This window comes from Marmota flaviventris, chromosome 13 (genome assembly GCF_047511675.1).
Source record: "Marmota flaviventris isolate mMarFla1 chromosome 13, mMarFla1.hap1, whole genome shotgun sequence".
In the NCBI taxonomy this organism is placed as follows: domain Eukaryota; kingdom Metazoa; phylum Chordata; class Mammalia; order Rodentia; family Sciuridae; genus Marmota; species Marmota flaviventris.
Window position 1 is genome coordinate 92,910,945 of NC_092510.1, and position 19,961 is coordinate 92,930,905.

Below are 19,961 nucleotides of genomic sequence, written 5' to 3' on the forward strand. Positions count from 1 at the left end.
TCATGAATCTCCCCTCAGGATATATAAATTTATCAGTTGTGATTAAAAGGGTTCAAGAGTATGATTTAGGAGATGGACTCTCTTTACTGGCAATATTTCAGCTATATGACCTGGCATCTCTGTTCCTGATGGGCTCATGCTTTGAGGAACAGAATAAAAAAAAGAAATCCCCTGAGTTCTACTTAAGACTTGATATCCTCTTAGTCACAGACTTCAAATACAAAGAGCTGAATGAACCACATGGCACATTACCAGCACCTGGCCACTTTAATGTTTGCTTCCTCACTCCCCTGTGACCTTGTATGCTCATTCCCCACTCCCAGGACCTTCCTATTCTCATGTGCTTAAGGTTTCACTCTGTGTGTGGATAACACTTGTTAGATTTTTTGCATTTTTATTTTACATAAAGTACATTGTCATAGATTTCCGTATACTCTTTTCACTCAAATTATGTTTTTAAAATCCATTGATGTTGCTTCTAAACAGCCCCTTGGTACACCTCCATCATGTTTACCAGCCATTGATGGGCACCCGAATTCCCTCAGACCTCCCACTGCTGCAAATGACAGTGCAAAAATATCCTCATCCTTGAGCTTTTATATGTCTGCTTGGGAATCACTCAGAAATACACATCTACCGGCAGGATTGTAGGGTCACAAATGCTGATAAGCGCTTTGTTCTTGAGGGTATCACACCAGTGTACATTCCTGCCTGCAGTGCCTAGAAGTCTCAACGTCCTCACATCCTTGCCAATGTTTTCCTTGTTCTCCTTTCTAATGTTTGCCAAGCTAACAAATAGAAAGTGAAATATCGCTTACTTTCTCATTTATTGGATAAGAGTCAATTTGACCATCTCTTCATACACTTAGCCCTTTGGCTTTCTTGAACTCTTCTTCATTGGAGTTCTTACACTTTTCTTACTGAAGTAAAAGTGGTCATTGCATATTCTAGTTATTAGTACCTCCTCTGTTAAATATTGCAAATATTATTTCCTAGTTTTTCATATGTCTGTTTTATTCATAATTATGATGTAACTGATTTAATATTTGCCTTTTAGCTTTTTTAATGTTGGGAATCTTGTTTAAGTTTTTCCCCTTTTAACTCATAGCCTCCTATAATTTTTTTTCTATTTTCTTGGTGTCACATGTAAAACCATAATCCATCTGGAATCCACCTTTATACATGATGTGTAGCAATTAAATAGCAATTCTCTCAGGTTATGCTCCATATAATTAACCAGTCTTTCTAACACTTCCAAATATTCCATCTTTTCCTGCTTGGCTTTTAAGTGCCACCATTTTCCTGTAATAAGTTCTCATATAGATGTTGGTCTTGCTCTAAATCTTTAGGTTGTCTACTATTTTCCACCTACTGTCTGGTCTTGCACCAAAACCACACTATTTCCTATTATTATTAGCTTTTATTATTCTTAATCTCTGAAAAGACAAGGACTCTCTTTTTACTCTTCATTTTCAAGTTTAACTGACTACTTCCAAATCTTTTTTTTTCCTAGTGATGACAGAACTCTTATTTGTAAAACAAAAAGTGTTCACAAACAATAAAATAAATCTGTTATTGTGTGCCATATGATAAATGAGAGAATGAACAATTTCAACAGAGCATTCCAACAATCTTGTCTCTGTGCCTGACACCAGGACTATTCAACCTGTTCTCTAGAAATATTCTATCATCAAACCTATCATTTACCCAATTTTCCACTGACCTTCATGTCAGGTGTTCTTTTTTTCCCAACAAAATCAATAATTAATTTAAATATAAATGAACTAGATATTGTACTTAAAAGGTATAAATGTTTAACATGTATAAAAAGCAAGCAATAACCATATGCTCTATACATATCACACTTTAAATATCAGTACACCAATAGGTTAAAAGCAAAAGATGGGGAAAGTAAGCATGAGAAATCTGAAGTAGAGCTTTAACATAGAATAAATTTCAAGAAAAAAGATTTTCAGAGCTAAATGGGAACAATTCATAACCATAATAGGGTAACTTCTTCAAGAAAGTATAACAATCCTAAATGTTTATGTACCTAATAATGAAATTTCAAAATACATGAAGTTAAAATTAAAAATAGACAATCCCCAATCATATTTTGAGATTTAAGTGCCCTCACTTTGCTGGAAGGAGTAATGATATAGAAGGCTTAACAACATTATCAGCCACCTTGCCCTACTTGTTATTTATAGAGAACTGTACTCAATAATGACAAGTAGAAAATTTAAGAAGTTTGGGGAAAGGGCTCAGCAGTAGCATACTTTCCTGGCATGTGTGAAGCACTGGGTTTGATTCTCAGCACTGCATATAAATAAATAAAGGTTCCTCAATGCTAAAATATATTTTTAAAGTGCTTTGAAGTAAATGATAATAAAAGCTTAAAATATCAGAATCTCTGGGATGAAACAGTACTCAGATGAACACTTATAACTTAAAAGTACTTGTGTCAGAAGCTAGTTTAACAATCAAATTATTTTCAAATTAGGTAGGAGCAGAAATATATGAAATATAAAAGAAATAATACAGCTAAAAGTTGATACAAATCTAACAAGTCTAATCAAGAAAAAGCAAGAACACAAAAATTAATATCAGTGGAAACAGAGCTATCAAAACAACCCTACAGATGCTAAAAAATATATTCAGTTAATATTACAATTGTATGCCAACATATGTGATAGCTTACTTAACATGCTATTTTAGAGAAGGATCTGTGTGTTGCTGAGAAGAAAGTGTATTCAGTCATTGATGAAAGAAATATTCTATACATGTTTGTTAAGTCTAAATTATAAATTGTATTTTTTAGTTCTATAGTTTCTTAGTTTTTGTTTGGAGGATCTATCCAGCAGTGAGAGAGGTGTGTTAAAGTCACCAAGTATTATTGTGTTGTAATCTATTTGATTCTTTAAATTGGGAAGTGTTGTTCTGAGGTTGTGGCTCAGCAATAGAGCACTTGCTTCACACGTGTGAGGCACTGAGTTCAATCCTCAGCACCATATAAAAATAAATAAACAAAATAAAGGTATTGTGTCCATTTACAACTAAAAAAAACATTAAAAAAAGAAATTGAGAAGTGTTTGTTGGATGAATATGGATGCTCCATTGTTTGGGGCATAAATATTTACAATTGTTATGTCTTGTTGATATATAATTCCCTTAAGCAGTATAAAATGACCTTCTTGGTCCCTTCTGATTAACTTTGGCTGGAATTCCACTTTATCTGATATGAGAATAAAAACCTCTTCTTGGTTACTTGATCCATGTGAATGATATTTTTCCCCATCCTTTTATCTTAAGTCTGTGGATGTCTTTGTCTATGAGGTGAGTCTCTTTGGAGACAGCATATTGTTGGGTCTTCTTTTTTAGTCCAATCTGCCAGTCTATGTATTTTGATTGATGAGATTAGGCCATTTACATTCACTGATATTATTGAGAAATGATTTTTATTCCCTGTAATTTTGATTTATTTCTGGTTTTTAATTTGAATTAATTTCTCTTTGATTGTACTGTATTTCCTCCCCTTGCTGGTTTTCACTTTTATTTTTCATTTCTTCTTCATGAAATATTCTATTGAGAATGTTTTGTAGTGCAGGCTTTCTAGTTGTGAATTCTTTTAACTTGGTTTACTGTAGAAGGTTTTTATTTTATCAGCAATTCTGAAGCTTAATTTTTCTGGGTATAATATTCTTGACTGGCATCCATTTTCTTTCAGAGCTTGGTATATATTATTCCAAAATCTCCTAGCTTTGAGGGTCTGAGATGAGAAATATGCTGAGATTAGATTGGTTTCCTTCTAACTGTGACTTGTCATTTTTCTCTGGCAGACTTTAAAATTCTATCCTTATTCTTTATGATAGGCCTTTTCATAATAAAGTTCCTTGGTATGGGTCTGTTGTAATTTTGTCTATTTAGTGTCCTGTAAGCCTCCTTTATTTTCCATTTCACTCTTTAGGGTTGGGGAAATTTCTGATATTATTTCATTAAAAAGATTCTGCATTCCTTTAGTTTGTATCTCCAAGCTTTCATCTATCCTGATAAATCGTAAATTTGCTCTTTTCAGATTATTTCTTGGAAGTTCTGTTCATGGTTTCTTACCATATTCTCTGTGTGGCTGACTTTATTTTCAAGAGTATATATTTTGTCTTTACCTGAGGTTCTGTCTTCCAAGTGGTCTAGTCTGTTGGAGATACTTTCCACTGAATTTTTAATTTCATTTATTGTTTCCTTCATTTCAAGTATTTCTGTTGATTCTTTTTTTTTATAATCTCTACCTCTTTATTGAAGTTATCTTTCACTTTCTTTATTTTCTTTCTGATTTTACTCCTTACAACATCCTTTACCTCACAGATCAGTTTGCGTACATTCTAAATTACTTCTCTGACATTTCTTCCACTGTGGTGTCATTGGATTCTGTTATTGAAGCATCCTGATTTATTTGGGGTTATTTGTTCTCTTGCTTTTTCATGTTTGTGTGTCTACCCACCTAACAGTATAGATCTGAGGTAACAGAGTTTCTACCCTGTGGACTTGTAGTGTCCCTACAGGTTCCCAGTACCTTACCACTTAGGAGGAGACAAATAGTAACAACAACAATTGCAAACAATATATAGGATTAAACCAAATAGTTCCTGCTATGACATCTATAATGCTACTTGTCACAATAAATGATATGATCAATTAATGCCACAGTAAAAACAGTAAATTTTCAAAAGGGTTTGCAATGGTAGACTCTGAGAGAACAGAAGTGATGTAGAATGTGATGATTATGAGGAAGGAGGAAAGAAGACAGAAGTAAAAAAATTTAAAGGAAGAGTGAAAGAACAATAGAGATTGGCTGTTAGCAGAAAAAAAGAGAGAAGGAAAATCAAAGGAAACAGGTAAGTGAGAGAGAATATTTATATGGAGAGTAAAAATTTAAAAAATAAAAATAAGGGCTGGGGTTCGGTGGTACAGCACTCACCTAGCACATGTGAGGCACTGGGTTAGATCCTCAGTGCCACATAAAAAATAAGTAAAATGAAAATGTAAAAAATAAATAAAGATAAAATAATACAAAACAAGCTGAAATATACTAATCAAATATCCTAGTCCTCAAAATACTGATCCATGAAAAATAACTGGCTTTAAAAATGCTAGAGATGGGGGAAAAAAACACAAATGTGTATAAATACCCATGAACCATTAAGGTCACAATAAAACAGAGAAAGGGGGGGGGAAAGATCTCAATGAAAAGTTAAAGAATTGTGTCCCTTGGAGTTCAAAAAATTCTCAGCTTCCCTTCTCAGCAGTCTTGGGTAGGTTGCTAAAGTGAGAGAGGTAATCCTATAGGCAGAACTTCTGGAAGTGGGGTGTAGGTTAGGTGGACTCCAGGTTCTTCACTGAATGCCAGTTGATCTGGAGACTTTAAATCAGCTCACCTCCAGAGCATAGCAATTGCCAGTCCACCTTGGAAGACTTCATCCCAAGGATCATCCCTGGGTTCCACTCATGTGGTGGAGGAACCAGTTCTTAGTCCACTACATCATTTGCAGACCCCACATTTCCCGGTCTCGGATTCAGTATCCAAACTCAATCATTCAGGCCCCTGCAGTTTCAAATTCCCCCTCCAGGTGCATTTCTCCCAGTCCTGCAAGTAGCCAGGTTGGAGGGGGAAGGGGAGAACCAGGTAGGTTTCCATGACCAGTAGTCACCCATGTAAACCTCTCTCCACATTTGATTTTCTCCTGGTCATTTAAGCACACTTTATGTTATGCAGTATGGGTTTGCTAGGTCCATATTTTGGGGCAAACTTGGGTTTTCCAGGAATCACCTTCCCCAGCTGCTGGCCTAAATTCCACAGCTACAAAATGCTTCTTTCCTCCATCCTCTGCATGCAGCCTGGAGAGATGGCAGCTTATTTCCCACACAATGATATTGTGCAGCATGCCTTTTAGTGTCTTTGATCTTTAAACTCTCCATACCAGACATAACACAGACCTCCTAAAAATGTAAGTTCCAATGAGCCAATCCCAAAAAAACCAAAGGACAAATGTTTTCTCTGATAAGCAGATGCTGACCCATAGTGGGGCAGGGGTTAGAGAAGAATGAAGGAACTTTGGATTGTACAGAGGGGAATAAAGGGAGAGGAGGGGTTGTGGGGATGGGAAGTACAGTAGAATGAGATGGACATTATTACCCTATATACATGTATGATTACACTACTGGAGTGACTCTTCACAGCCAGAGGAAAGAGAAGTTGTTCTCCACTTGTGTACAATGTGTCAAAATGCATTCTAGTGTCATGTATAACTAATTAGAACAAATTTAAACTTTTTTAATTTTTAAAAAATAAAATATTCCAAGGCCTGGGGATATAGCTCATTTAGTAGAGTGCTTGCCTCACATGCACAAGGCCCTAGGTTCAATCCCCAGTACCACAAAAAAATAAAAATAAATAAAATATTCCAAAGCTCATTTGTTTTAATATTTTAAAAAGTTCATTTCTTTAACTCCCTTGTCCCTCCACTTTGCCCCTAGAGGGACTGCTCTAGCTGGTGTGTTGGGGATTTCTTCCTTGTTTTATTATATCCAACTTCCTGAGTCTCTGATCTGCTTTGAATTTTCAATATTAAATTCCAATAAAGTCCCCCCCTTTTTGTTGTTTACCCACCTTGCTGAGAAGCTACCTGTTGGCTTTCTTGGTTTCATATCATGGATCAGAAAAGCAACCTTCTCTATTCTGCCATTTTGAAACTTTCCTCCAAATATTTATTATTATATGTATATTTGAGAATAAATTTATTAAAGGCTTCAAAAAATACAAAAGATCTTTTAACTGAGATTGAATTAAATTTATAGACTAATATGGGAAACATTTTTTGTAATGTTACTCATTCTACACAAGAAGATGAAATATCTCCCCATTTATTCTAATCATCTTATTTGCCATTTTGTTGGATTTTAAAACATTTCCACATAGTAGTTTTTCTATTCTTGGATAAATTAATTCCTTGAGCTTTAGAGTTTCTGCTGCAACAAAGGATAGCATCTTATTTATTATTATATATTCCAGTGAATTATTTTTAATTTAGAGAAATGACATTGAATTTGATTTCTAGGATACTCATGTGTCCAGAAATCCCACCACATTCATTTATTGGTTCTAATAGTTCATCAGTTGATTTTGCTCTTTTTCCCCAGATGAGTCTATCTTCTTTGTTGATAGGGTCCTATCATACTACCATTTGTGGTGATAATGGATGTCCCAACCCATTTCTTATCTTTATAAGGAATGCATCTGAGGTTTCCCCATTTAGTATGGTATATTTCATAGGGTTTGGGTAAACACAGCTTTTCCAAATTGAGAAAATTCTAGGAGCTGGGGTTGTAGTTCACTAGTAGAGTGCTTGCCTAGCACATGTGATGCCCTGGATTCGATCCTCAGCACCACATAAAAATAAATAAAATATAGGTATTGTGTCCAACTCCAACTAAAAAATAAATATTTTTTTTAAAAAGCAGGTATTGAACTTTCAAAAATGGTTGTTCTGCTTCAATTAAAATTATCATATAATTTTTTCTTTTATTTCATTAATGTGGAAAAGTATATTAATGATTTTTTTCAATTTTTTTCAAATTTAGGATTTTTTTAATGTTGAGTGGTCCTTGCATTACTGGGATCAATCTGTTTATTCCTGCTGTATTATTTTAATGCTATGTGAACTTTGCGTCATATTCACAAACAAAATGGGCATATAATTTTATTTTCTTCATTTTTTTCTGGCTCTGAAATCAGAATTAAACTAATCTTGCAACATGAGTTGAGAAAGTCCTCCCTTCTCTCTACCCCCATTTTCTGGTTACTGGCACAACTTGTATACAATAAAAGTATTTTGAAAGTTTAATAGAGTCTACCTTAAAACTATCTGGGCATGAGGTTCATTTTGTTTTATTTTGGTTTTTAGAAGTTTTTGACTACCATTTCTAATTTTTTTTTGCATGGATTAGCCTATTTTAGTAATTCCTAAATGCTTTATGTTTATATATGTTTATCCATTTTATCCAGATTTTCTGGTTTAGTTCATAAGACTTTTATTATTTTATCTTTGTATATCTGAAATAATTTCTTGATTATTTTTACATGCATTTCTTTATTTTCTTAATATGTCTTGCGAGGTCTATTTCATTAATTTTTTATAGGACACATGTATTAATTTCCTAAGGGTGCTATAACAAAGTATCACAAATTTGGTGACTTAAAACAGAAGAAATTTATTATTTCACAGTTCTGGAGTCCCGAAAACTAACATCGGTTTCACTGGGCTTCACTGAACTTCTGGTGTCAGCAGGCCATGTTCCTCTAGAAGCTCAAGGGAAGAATGCACTCCTTGCCTCTCCCAGCTTCCTGGGCTGCCAACACTCCTCGACTTGGGATCACATCACTCCAATCTTGAAAGCCACAAGTACCTTCTTTATGATTCTGCTTCCCTTTACTTCTGCCACGTGACTGCCTTCTCTTTGTATATCAAATCTCTCTCTCTTTCTCTGCTACAAGGACAGTTTATATAAGCACCACCTGGATAATCCAGAACAATTTCCCGTCAGATAATTCTTAACTTGCTGGTCATGGTGTCACATTCCTGTAATTCCAGCTACTAGGGAGATCAAGGTAGGGGGATAGCAAGTTTGAGGGTCTGCCTCAAATCTCTTTCTACCTAAAGTGACATTTACAGGTTCAAGAGACTGGAATATCACGTTCCTGATATTTTGCAGAGCCATTGTTTTGCGTACTACAAAACAATCTTGGTAAATTAATATTTTTATTTGTTTGTTCTATGAGTCATTGAATTTTGCTCTTTATTCTTTTCTGTTGCCATCTTGTAACTACTATTATTTATTTTGTCATCCATTTATATTCTTCTATTATGATTCTTCTATTAGAGTTTTCTATCTTTTTTTAAATTTTTTAATTGACAACTAAGAATTGTGTGTATTTGTGGAATATAATGTGATATTTTGCTCTATGTATGGATCATAGAAAAATTCAACATAATGGGCTAATTATCAGGCCCATCACCTCAACCATTTACCATTTTTTCTTCAGTGAGAATGTTAAAAAATATGTTAGTAATTTTGAAATGTACGATATATTGTTATCAACTGTAGCACAACAGGTCACTAAAACTCGTTCTTTGAGTTGTTAAATAACGCCTTCCAATATCTTGGTGTTGTTTTAGTTTTTGTTGATTTCTGCAAATATCTGAAGCTAAAAAATTATTCTATGTTAGCACACTCATAGTAATCCACACTATTTCCTAATTTCCTTTTTGATTTTCTTTTTAACCAGGTTATTTGGTAATATATTGTTTGGTTTCTAAATCTTGAACTGTAATGCATATGTTCTCACTTCTTTTTCTTTGATCCATAGATGTGTGTTTGTGTGTGTGTGTGTGTATGTGTAGTTTTTTGGTTTTGTGCAAAAAAATACATTTTATTAAAGTATTTGGTAATGCCCACTTTCAATCTTTCATGCCATTCCCCTGGATGGTTTTTTGTTTTGTTTTGTTTTGTTTTTACTCAAAAGCTTTCTCCAAAATTCTTTCAACTTGGATCTTTGTGTAAGGAGCCTTCTGATGCTTGTAAGCCTGTTAATTTCTGTGTCAGACTCTCAGACTTGAATCACAAGTCTGGATATACAATTCTAAATTTATTGTTACTTTTTTCACCACCCCATCTCCCCATGCACTTACTTGCATAAGGACACAAATTCTCATTTATGGCTCATTCCTTTACCTTGCCCTCTGTATGTGCTCTCCACACACACACTACTACTACTTCCTCTGCAGCTACCTCCCCCTCCCCCTCTTCCTCCTCCTCCCCCTCCTCCTCCACTTCCTCCCCCTCCTCCTCCTCTTTCTCTCCCCCCCCCAACACTTCTCTCTCTTTTCCTATTGGTTCAGCCCACACATAGTTCACTTTAGAACCCAGAACATTTCATAATATCTAGTGAAATGATGGCAAATAATGCACCTTTTGGAATAAGTCAGAAACTATTGGAATAAGAGAGCACTGTGGTAAGGGTGAAATGCTCAGAACCACCAGAGAATGTCATCCGTTGACAGTTCATGGAAACAGCTGTCAAGAACTTAGATCCCTGAATTTCCTCATCATTTTGTGGTAGATAAAACAATAGCCTCCTGAAGATATCCACATCCTGATGCCTAAAACTAATGAATATATCATGCTACCTGGCAAAGGAGAATTAAGTTTTCAGGTAGAATTAGGGTTGCTGATCAACTGACCTTAAATTAGATCATTCTGGATAATCCAAGTGAACCCAGGGTCCTTAAATGTAGAAGAGGGAAATAAGAATTGAGAACTAGAGAGATGGCAGCATGAGAATTCCCTCAACATTGCTGGACTTGCAGATGGACAAAGGGGATGACTAGCCAAGAAATATGGACAGGCACAAGAAGCTAGAAGGGGCAAGAAACTGGGTTCTTCTGTGGAACCACAAGAAAGGAATACAGCCTGTCAACACCTTGATTTTTAGACCAATAATACCCATATCAGACCTCTGATCTATGCAACGCAAGGTAACAAACTTGGGCTTTGCTAAGCCACTGTTAATGGTAATTTATTGCAGCAGTCAGAGACCACTTAAACACACCCCTGTAAGAACTGTCCTAAGGAACATAAAATCCTTGACGACTTTTGTCCTTTTCCTTCTCTTCCTGGGAAAATCCAGTGTATCCCAGGTCTGCAGCATGTTTCTCTATTGCCCTCTTCAGCCTGGATGCTGCACTCCTTCCAATGACTGTTTCAATCTCCTCCTTGCAACCGTTTTCAAACACATTAGCCTCTTTTACTGCTACCTGGTTTCCTTTAGATTTCATCCACTATTTTTCAGTTGCACACAATTAAGTTTAGCTAAATAATAAGAAATCTTATTGTTTGTACAAGTAATATTCATATAGAACATTGTGGACTTCAACACATAAGATACAAATGTGTGTCTTATTTTAACAATAAACTTCTCAAGATGATGTTTTAATTTCCCTATTTTTCAGCTAAGAAAAAAATAGAAGCATAAAGATTTTTCTCCCATGGGTAAACAGCTAAAAAAAATATTTGAACCGGAACACAAAACTCACATCCCCTGGCAGAACTCATGAACTTTTCCCATTGGCTTTGCTGATTCTAGGAGTTTAGTCTCCCAGTTACTTATGTAAAAACTCATAATTTTCAAAGTCCTATTAAAGGAGATATATCTGCTTCAATCTGTCCATTGGTGTTTTTTTTTTTTTAATGCAACTATTATGTGTCAGGTACCATGGAAGGAACTGGAAAACAGTGATGAGCAAAGCAGACTCTGCCTTTGCAGAATTTTCATCATGTGCCACTCCAGATGTTGTCCACATCTTAGAAGCCCCTCTCCTAAAGTGGAAGGATCCAAAATAGACCAGCACCAAGCATCTCAGAGAGAAAAGATGTTTCAGCAAAAGTACTGTGATGCAAATTCTTGGTAAAGTTTTAAAAGAGAAAAAGCCTGGGTTCTCCTGAGCAGAGCAATGAGTTTAAGATCACTGAGGTTTAGAAACACACTGCTATGTATTTTGTTTTTGTTTTTGTTTTTGTTTTTTTTACTGCTATGTATTTTGGATATTAATCCCCTGTCAGAGAAATATCTGGCAAAGATTTCTCCCATTTTCTAGGCTTTCCCTTCATGCTCTTGTTTCCTTTGCTGTGCTAAAGCTTTTTAACTTGGTGCCATCCCACTTACTGATTCTTGTTTATATTTCTTGAGCTTTAAGGGTCTTGCTAAGGAAGGTGGTACCTGTGTCAACATGTTGGAGTACTGATCCTATGTTTTCTCCCAGCAGTTGCAAAGTTTCTGGTCTAATTCCTAGGTCTTTGATCCACTTTGAATTGACTTTTGTGCAGGGTGAGATAGGGATCTAGTTTCATTCTTCTACATGTGGATATCCAGTTTTCCCAGCAATAGGAGTGAGACCCTGGAGTACAGCCTGAACTTACTAGAAAGTGTACTTTTAAAGGTACCACCCTCAAATTCATCACCACAAACACCCATCTCCCAACTTTTTTCCATGCCCACCTCCAATAACCTAAATAAAGCACCCTATGTACACCATAAACTGCCATAGAATTTCATTTCTACTAAAACTATAATTTTTTTCTAATTCCAATTTAGTTTTAAATATTTGAAAAAGCCAGATGGGGCTAGCAGATGTTATTAAGGAAAACATTTAATTTCCTGTTTCAGACTGTGTGTTTGATATAAGCATTTAATTAAATACTTGAGTAGCATTAAAGACCATTTCTTTGGTGGGGCGGGGGGAATAAAAACACACACTATAATTTGGGTTTGCTTTTGACTCATTGTCAAAAGTACCAAAAAGATGAGTAGGAGACAGAAAGTATAGGATGTGGACTTTAATTGAGAACCTGCCTCCCTAACTCTGCCCTCATTTATCTGAGGTTACCACACCACCACTTATATGATCCCTTTTCCATTCTCTCTTCTCCAAAGCCAGTCCTGTTCCTTGGTGAGTAGTCATAAAGAGGATGTCGTCTTAATATCAACCCGGTGGGTTCCTGGTTTGTTCTAACATTACGCCCTGATGGCTTTCTGGTCTTTTTTTCTCTACTTAGGCATATGGGTAACTAGTGATTCAATTTCTGCCAGATTTGGAGCCTTGACCTATTCTCCCTGGTCTTGTATCTTCTATGGAGATGAGGAACCGATTCCTGAACTCAAGACCCTCCTATTCTCACCTCTTGCTGTATTTTGCTATAATATATAGTAACTTCTCACATTTCCCACACTTCTGCCTTTTAGTCTCTTCTTGCTCATGAGGGCATGCATCTCTTAGTTCCTCTGTGTCTTCCTTAATTCCACCCACCTGTGTGAAACACCAAGCCCAATGTTGGGTAAGTAGACTAACTTCTTCCAGAAGTAGATCTCCAACCTCCCACCCACCCTAGACAGTTTCACACCCTGAGGGACATGTCAAATGTCCAGGTCCCAGCCTCTCCAAGTGTGACCTTTCTACACATGATTAAACTCCCAAAGAAGTACACCTCTTCCAAGATGGTTTTGATCCAGGAATACAATCCCTACAAATGTTTGTGTGATTTCTGCAGGAAAAACTTAGGATACCCCACCTGTTCTTACAGAGGAAGAGAAGAAAGAAGGCAGAAGGATCAGGTAAAGACTGCACAGAGAAGAAGCAACTGCATCAACACAGAGGAAAAATTATGTGTCATATATACAACACCTTTGGAAACTGAGCAAAATAATTACTTTCTGAATACCTTTCCGTAATCTTTACCATTTGTCTCCAAAATAGCCAAAGAATGTGAATGTCATAAGTTTTGTCTTTTGGACGAGGAACAGCTCGAGTGCTCAAGTTTGCACAATTAGTTGCAAAACTGGAAGTGAAATCAAAGTATGCCAGCACCAATGCTATGAAGCTGTATCATTGACTAACTGGTGGTCTACATGAATGGCTCCCTGATGCTCTAACATCCCTTCACATTTTTTACTTGTAGGACAGCAATGCTGAGGGCAAACCAGAGCCATGTGACTGAATTCCTCCTTCTAGGACTGACCACTGATGCCAGACAACAAGTATGGCTTTTTTCCAGCTTCCTCGCCATGTACCTGGTCAATGTGGTTGGCAACTCAGTCATCATTGCAGCCATCTGGGGGGATGCTCACCTACACACCCCCATGTACTTTTTCCTCTCCAACCTGTCCCTGGTGGACATCTGCTTCACCACCGTCATCGTGCCACAGATGTTAGTGAGCATGCTGACACAGAGAAAGACCATCCTCTTTGCCCATTGCCTAACCCAGATGTATTTTTTTGTGGCCTTTGGTATCACTGACAGTTTTCTCCTGGCTGCCATGGCCATTGACCGCTACGTCGCCATCTGTAACCCACTGCATTACGCTACAACCATGAGCCCCAGGTGCTGTCTCCTGCTGGTGACTGCATCGTGGGTGGTGTCCCACCTCCACTCACTTGCCCACACAATTCTCATGGGCCGCCTTTCCTTCTGTGGCCCCAATGTCATCCATCACTTCTTTTGTGATGTCCAGCCACTGCTGACCCTCTCCTGCTCTGACACCTCTGTCAATGAACTTTTGGCCTTCACAGAGGGCTCCTTTGTGATCATGAGTCCTTTCATTTTCATTATTGTCTCGTATGTCTACATCACCCGTGCTGTTCTGAGGGTCCCTTCAGGGGGAGGCAGGTACAAGGTCTTCTCCACCTGTGGATCCCACCTCACAGTTGTGGCACTATTTTATGGGACCATAATATCTGTGTACATTCGTCCCTCATCTACCTACTCAGTGACAAAGGACCGTGTGGTCACTGTCATCTATACAATAGTTACTCCCATGCTGAACCCTTTCATCTACAGCCTTCGAAACAAGGATATAAAACAGGCTTTGAGAAAGTTGGCTAGAAGAACAAAATAGAATGTATATGCTTTACCATCTCTAGAAGCTTCATTGTTGACTCAACAACCAATCACCACAGTGTGCCCTGGTGTCACATTTACACAGGCTGCTCCTGGACAGTCATTGGGCATTGCAGAGGCACCAAGGCAGGCCCATTCCAGAGAAACAGGGGACTCTTCAGATGGATAACTTTGATTCTAGGATGCACCATTGGCCAAAACTTTCTTGGTACTTCATTGCAATCCAAGACTTTCTTCCTACCCCAATCTCCCTTCATTGCCTCTGTTCTTCAAACCAAATATGAGAGATTTCTCCTGCTCCCTCCCCACATTTGTGGAGGCTGATTTTTAACTCCTCAATTTGACTAAGTTAACGGATGCCCAATGTATCTCTAAAGCTCTTTCCAGAGAGGTTATCATTTGACTTGTGTGTAGCCTTGAGTGTAGAAGATCACCCTCACTGATGCATGTGGGTACCATCCAATCTACTCAGGGACCAAACTGAACAAAAAAGCAGAAGAAAGGTGAATTTACTCTTGAGCTATGACATCCACCTTTTTCCACCCTTGCACTTTGGCTCTATTGGTTGTCAGTCTTTCAAATTTGGACTGGGACTGACACTACTGGCTTCCTGGGTTCTGGGGTCTGTAAGCTTGAACTGTACTCCTGACTTTCCTGACTTCTTAGCCTCTATAATCATGTCAGACAATCCCTCGCAATAATAACTTTCTTTCTGTATATCTATAAATATCCTATTTGATCTTTTCCTCGGGAGACTAATACATACATCTAATCACATCTTGACATCTGCTTCTCAGAAAACCTTGAACTAATGCACTAAGCAATGATCCAGTGGACATTTCTCTATAGTTTGATTCAAACTATAGAGACTTTTAAGCAGGTGCACCAGAAACCCGTACAAGATGTTTATGGCATAACTTTGAAATGGAAAAACATTATATTCTGGCTTTATTATGGTTTTATTTTCTCACTTATAAAAAATCTAACTTAATTTAAGATAATACTAAAAGGGAACAAAATATACATTTTCTGGCCATTTTTATTGAAATAATAAGTCTTGAGCACTCATTAAAATATCAATAACAGAACAAAGAACTGATTTATTGTTATTATCATCATTATTATTGATGTTTTCTTTAGAAGAGGTAGTCTCAAAATGTTTCTCCTATTTGCATGGGAACATTTTTTTGAGAAGAAATAAACAATATAGAAGGCCAGGTTCCACTTATTTAAATGCCATTTCTGCATTTTTTTAGACTTCACTTCTTATGGGTTTTTTTCTTGTTTTTTATGGTTGTATTTTTATAAGATAAGAAGGAGTTCTAAATTTATTATCACAACTGAGATAATAAACTGTTTAAATAATGGCAAAAACATGACAACCAACCCAAATGTTCATCAACATCCAAACATTCAAATAGATACATTATGGTAATAATCTCACAAAGGAATGGAAGCCCACATCCATTTGCTACAATCCTGGAATCCAAAAATCAATGAAAGTGGGCTGGGGTTGTAACTCAGTGGTAAAGTGCTTGCTTAGCAAGTGTCGGGGACTAGGTTCTATCTTCAGCACCACATAAAAATAAATTAATAAAATAAAGATTTTTTTTTAAATCAATGAAAGAGTTTCAGCAAACTTATTTTGTAGCAAAACCTGACCCAGATTGGTATGTGTCCTTTTATCTAGCTTGATATGAGCATTTATTTGCCAAAATATTACTGTGTTTTATTATAATGCACAACCTCAGAACCTACTATGGATACCACATAACAGATGATATACGCACAATATTCTTTTCTAAAGTTGAAACATTCTGCATTCCAAAGCAAAAATTCCCTAATAGTAGAGAGAAGTATAATATGAAACTTTACTGCATAGTGGCAGAAAAAAAGTGACCTGAATTACAGGTATCAACATGAATATCGAAAACTTCAGATTGAACTGGGCACTGTGGTGCACTGTAATCCTAGTGACTCAGAGGGCTGAGGCAGGAAGAGCATAAGTTTGAGGCCAGAATGGGCAACTTAGCAAGTCCCTGTCTCAAAATAAAAACAAAAAGGGGCTGGGGATATAGCTCAGTGCTTGCCTAGTATTTACAAGGCCCCTAAGTTCAATCCCTAGTACCATGCTGCGGGCAGGGGGACTCAACACATCATATTGACTGAAAGACGAAAAAGGATTCCATTCATGGAAAGGACAAACATAGGCAGACATAAATAGTGAATGATTTACGTATATATGATTGCAGGTAAAACCACAAGAAAATTATTCCTGCTTATCCTATATATTTTTGTTATCATTCTACTGTTTTAATTTTTTTCATAATCTTTCATGGAGAAGTGCCTATAACCTCTGCATATTTTATATATGAGTCACATGTCTCTCCTCTGGAGTCACAGGGATCAAGTCTGTTTACTTTTTCTATATGATAGCTCTGTAGCCATCTGGACACAATGATTATGCTGCTATCCCATACCAGGTCTGTTCTACCTACTGATCATTACGTATTTGCTGGGAGATGACAGGGTTTCTTCATGAAGATTGGAATCTGTTAGAATTTGAGGATTCCATGGCAAGTTAGGGTGGGAGAAGATGGAGCCTCCCACTGCTTTGCCTTAGGGAAGGAGCACCAGAGAAGTTGTCTCAGGATTCCCAGACCCTGAATCTGATGGAAAAATGCTCCTGATACTGTTAGGATTCAGGACTCCAGGCCCAGAGGGGACAGGTGGGAGGTTGGACCTCTGCCCCATCTTGTCTCTCACTAGGTCTGGGCTTGGGTCTCAGGAGACAACTGCATATGAAAAGCCCAAAGCTCTTCCCTGCTCCTGTTCCCGAGGACAGGTTGCTTCCTCACCCACCAAGTCTGGCTTCTACTAGTCCTCTTAAGGAGAAGCAGGGAGGCAGGTGAAACAGGAAGGCAGACCCAACACCCAGAGGTGGTGACAGGCTCTGAGGATGGCCACAACTTCCAGGTAAGAATCAGGCAAAGTTGGAAGACATTAGTCTCTTTTCTTCTCCTCTTCTCCTCCTCTTCTCTCTCTCATATACACACCTGCACACGCGCACACATACACACAACTTCTCTTCCTTCCTCCTTTTTTTTCCCTTCCTCATTTTCAGCCAAATACAAGTGGATTTACTAATATTCATGACTTAATTTAATATTCATGGCCTCCCTGGGAATCAGCCTAAAGTTAAGACAGATGAGCCATATCCAAGTTCCTGGCAATGCCAACACTTTGTAACTGTGTAATAATGGTACCCAGGCCCTGTGTGCTATGTACTAGAAAGATGTTTTGTCCACATAATCTCATTTGTTGGGTCTACATAGGAAAGAGAGAGTACATAATTCCATTATATCAAGAGTATCTGAGACTCAGCAATGACCCATCCTTGTAAATCATTACCTCTTCTCTCCCAAATGCCCACACACACACACACACACACACACCCCTCTTGATAATTTTCTAGTAAATACACACTCCTATATATATCAGATTCAACTTTTGCAATCCTTCAAAACTGATAGTTTTCCTAATAAAAGAGAAAGAGGAGAGGGGAGACTGATTTAGAAAGGTTCTTCCTAGCCAAATTCCAGTTCAACCTCATTGAGGAGGTCTACAGGACAACTTACTACTAACTGAATACAAAACTCACTCCCAACAACATCTCCTTTATCATCTTACAGAATTCTTCCCTCTTGACATGTTTATATGCCTGGCACCAAGAGACACCAATGTATCTCTGTGATCTTTAAGAAAATCACAGAAAACAGATGAAAGGCCTTAAATACTACAAATTTTTGAAGTCTATACACATGTGACCAATGTTTTTCACAAATTGTTCTACTTTGAATGGAAGTAAAAAACCAAAGCTCCATCTCTGACTTCCTGCTCCTGGGCTTCTCTGAGCACCAGGAGCAGCAACCTCTCCTGTTTGGGCTCTTCCTGGGCATGTACCTGGTCACCCTGCTGGGCAACCTGCTCATCATCCTGGCCATTGGCTCTGACCAGCACCTCCACACACCTATGTACTTCTTCCTGGCCAATCTGTCCTTCGTGGATATCTGCTTCACCTGCACCATTGTCCCCAAGGTGCTGGTGAACATCCACACGCAGCAGCACACCATCTCCCACACTGGGTGCCTCCTGCAGATGTACTTCTTTATGACATTGACCTTACTGGATGACTTCCTGCTGGCCATCATGGCCTATGACCGCTACGTGGCCATCTGCCTGCCTCTGCACTACACCATGGTCATGCATCCCCAGTGTTGCCTGCTGCTGGTGGCCACGTCCTGGCTCTGCTCCAACCTCCTGGCCTTTTCCCTCACTCTCCAGATGGCTCAGCTCTCCTTCTGTGCCTCCTGCTCCATCCCACACTTCTTCTGTGATGTACCCCCACTCCTCAAGCTTGCCTGTTCAGACACCCATACCTTTCAGGTCACAATGTTAACTGAAGCAATTCTCTCAGGTATTATACCTCTCACCTGCATCCTGGTCTCTTACACCCACATCATGCACACCATCCTCAGGATTCCCTCTGCTGGGAGGAAGCACAAAGTCTTCTCCACCTGTGGCTCTCACCTGACAGTGGTCACCGTATTCTATGGAACCCTCTTCCTGGTGTATTTTCAGCCCTCATCCTCCTACTCAGCAGATTTCGGAGTGGTGGCATCTGTGATATACACAATGGTCACCCCCATGCTGAACCCCTTTATCTACAGCCTGAGGAACAGGCATGTGAAGGGGGCTTTGTGGAAACTGTTTAGCTTGGGAAAATGCTGTACTCGGGAAAGGGCACTTCCACAGAGTAGAAGCCTTGGCTCTTCAAAATGTATTTATAACTGAACCCCTCTATTACAATCTTTGAAGAACTCAAATTCAAGGCAGGATTGATGCTCAGCATCACAAACAGGTTTAACCAGTGAGGGATGCCTGATTGGTAAACCTGGAATAAGATCAACTGATCAAGGAGAGAGCTACATCCTGGAGAGAAGGAGGCTAGCAATCCCTTCACGGTGACTTAATTGATGGATTCAGGTATCCAATCAGATTCCAATCAGAGGGTGGGAACCACCAAAAGAATGGAACCAGACAGAATTTAGGTTGTAGAATGAAGCTCAGTTAACAACTCAGTCCATGATGGAAGTCTCACCAAGAGATAAGGAATGCTGACAAAATCTGACACGTGTCAAGTATTCTGAGTTTTGGGAGCTACTTCTAAGTCCAGCTGTGGAAGTAGCTCACTCACAGATTAACCACAAAAAGGACAAAGCTGAATCAAGAAGACACACTGTAACTGAGAACAAGAATAATTCTAGAATAATCTAGGCACAAATAGATCAGGGTACCCATCCAAATCGCCCAACTGGGATTAGACTAAAAACACTAACAGTAAGTGATTATTAGTTCGGGGCACAAGTCCTTGATTCTTTAGTTTTTAAACTCTG

General features: G+C 38.1%; 2 protein-coding genes across 2 annotated transcripts; both read left to right on the plus strand.

The window, feature by feature from the left end:
- Positions 1–13,573: 13,573 nt before the first annotated feature.
- On the plus strand, positions 13,574–14,503 carry LOC114095576 (olfactory receptor 1L6-like). Its single transcript, XM_027938885.2, has one exon. It carries the CDS (start codon positions 13,574–13,576, stop codon positions 14,501–14,503), a length of 930 nt encoding a protein of 309 aa, XP_027794686.2.
- A 3,860-nt stretch (positions 14,504–18,363) lies between these two features.
- Positions 18,364–19,359, plus strand: LOC114092939 (olfactory receptor 1G1-like). The gene has a single exon (XM_027935561.2). It carries the CDS (start codon positions 18,364–18,366, stop codon positions 19,357–19,359), a length of 996 nt encoding a protein of 331 aa, XP_027791362.2.
- The last annotated feature ends 602 nt before the right edge of the window (positions 19,360–19,961 follow it).

What these genes read in the sequence shown, in the direction of transcription:
- LOC114095576 (XM_027938885.2), top strand. Translation starts at nt 13,574, where the DNA reads ATGCTGAGGGCAAACCAGAGCCATGTGACTGAATTCCTCCTTCTAGGA.
- LOC114092939 (XM_027935561.2), top strand. Translation starts at nt 18,364, where the DNA reads ATGGAAGTAAAAAACCAAAGCTCCATCTCTGACTTCCTGCTCCTGGGC.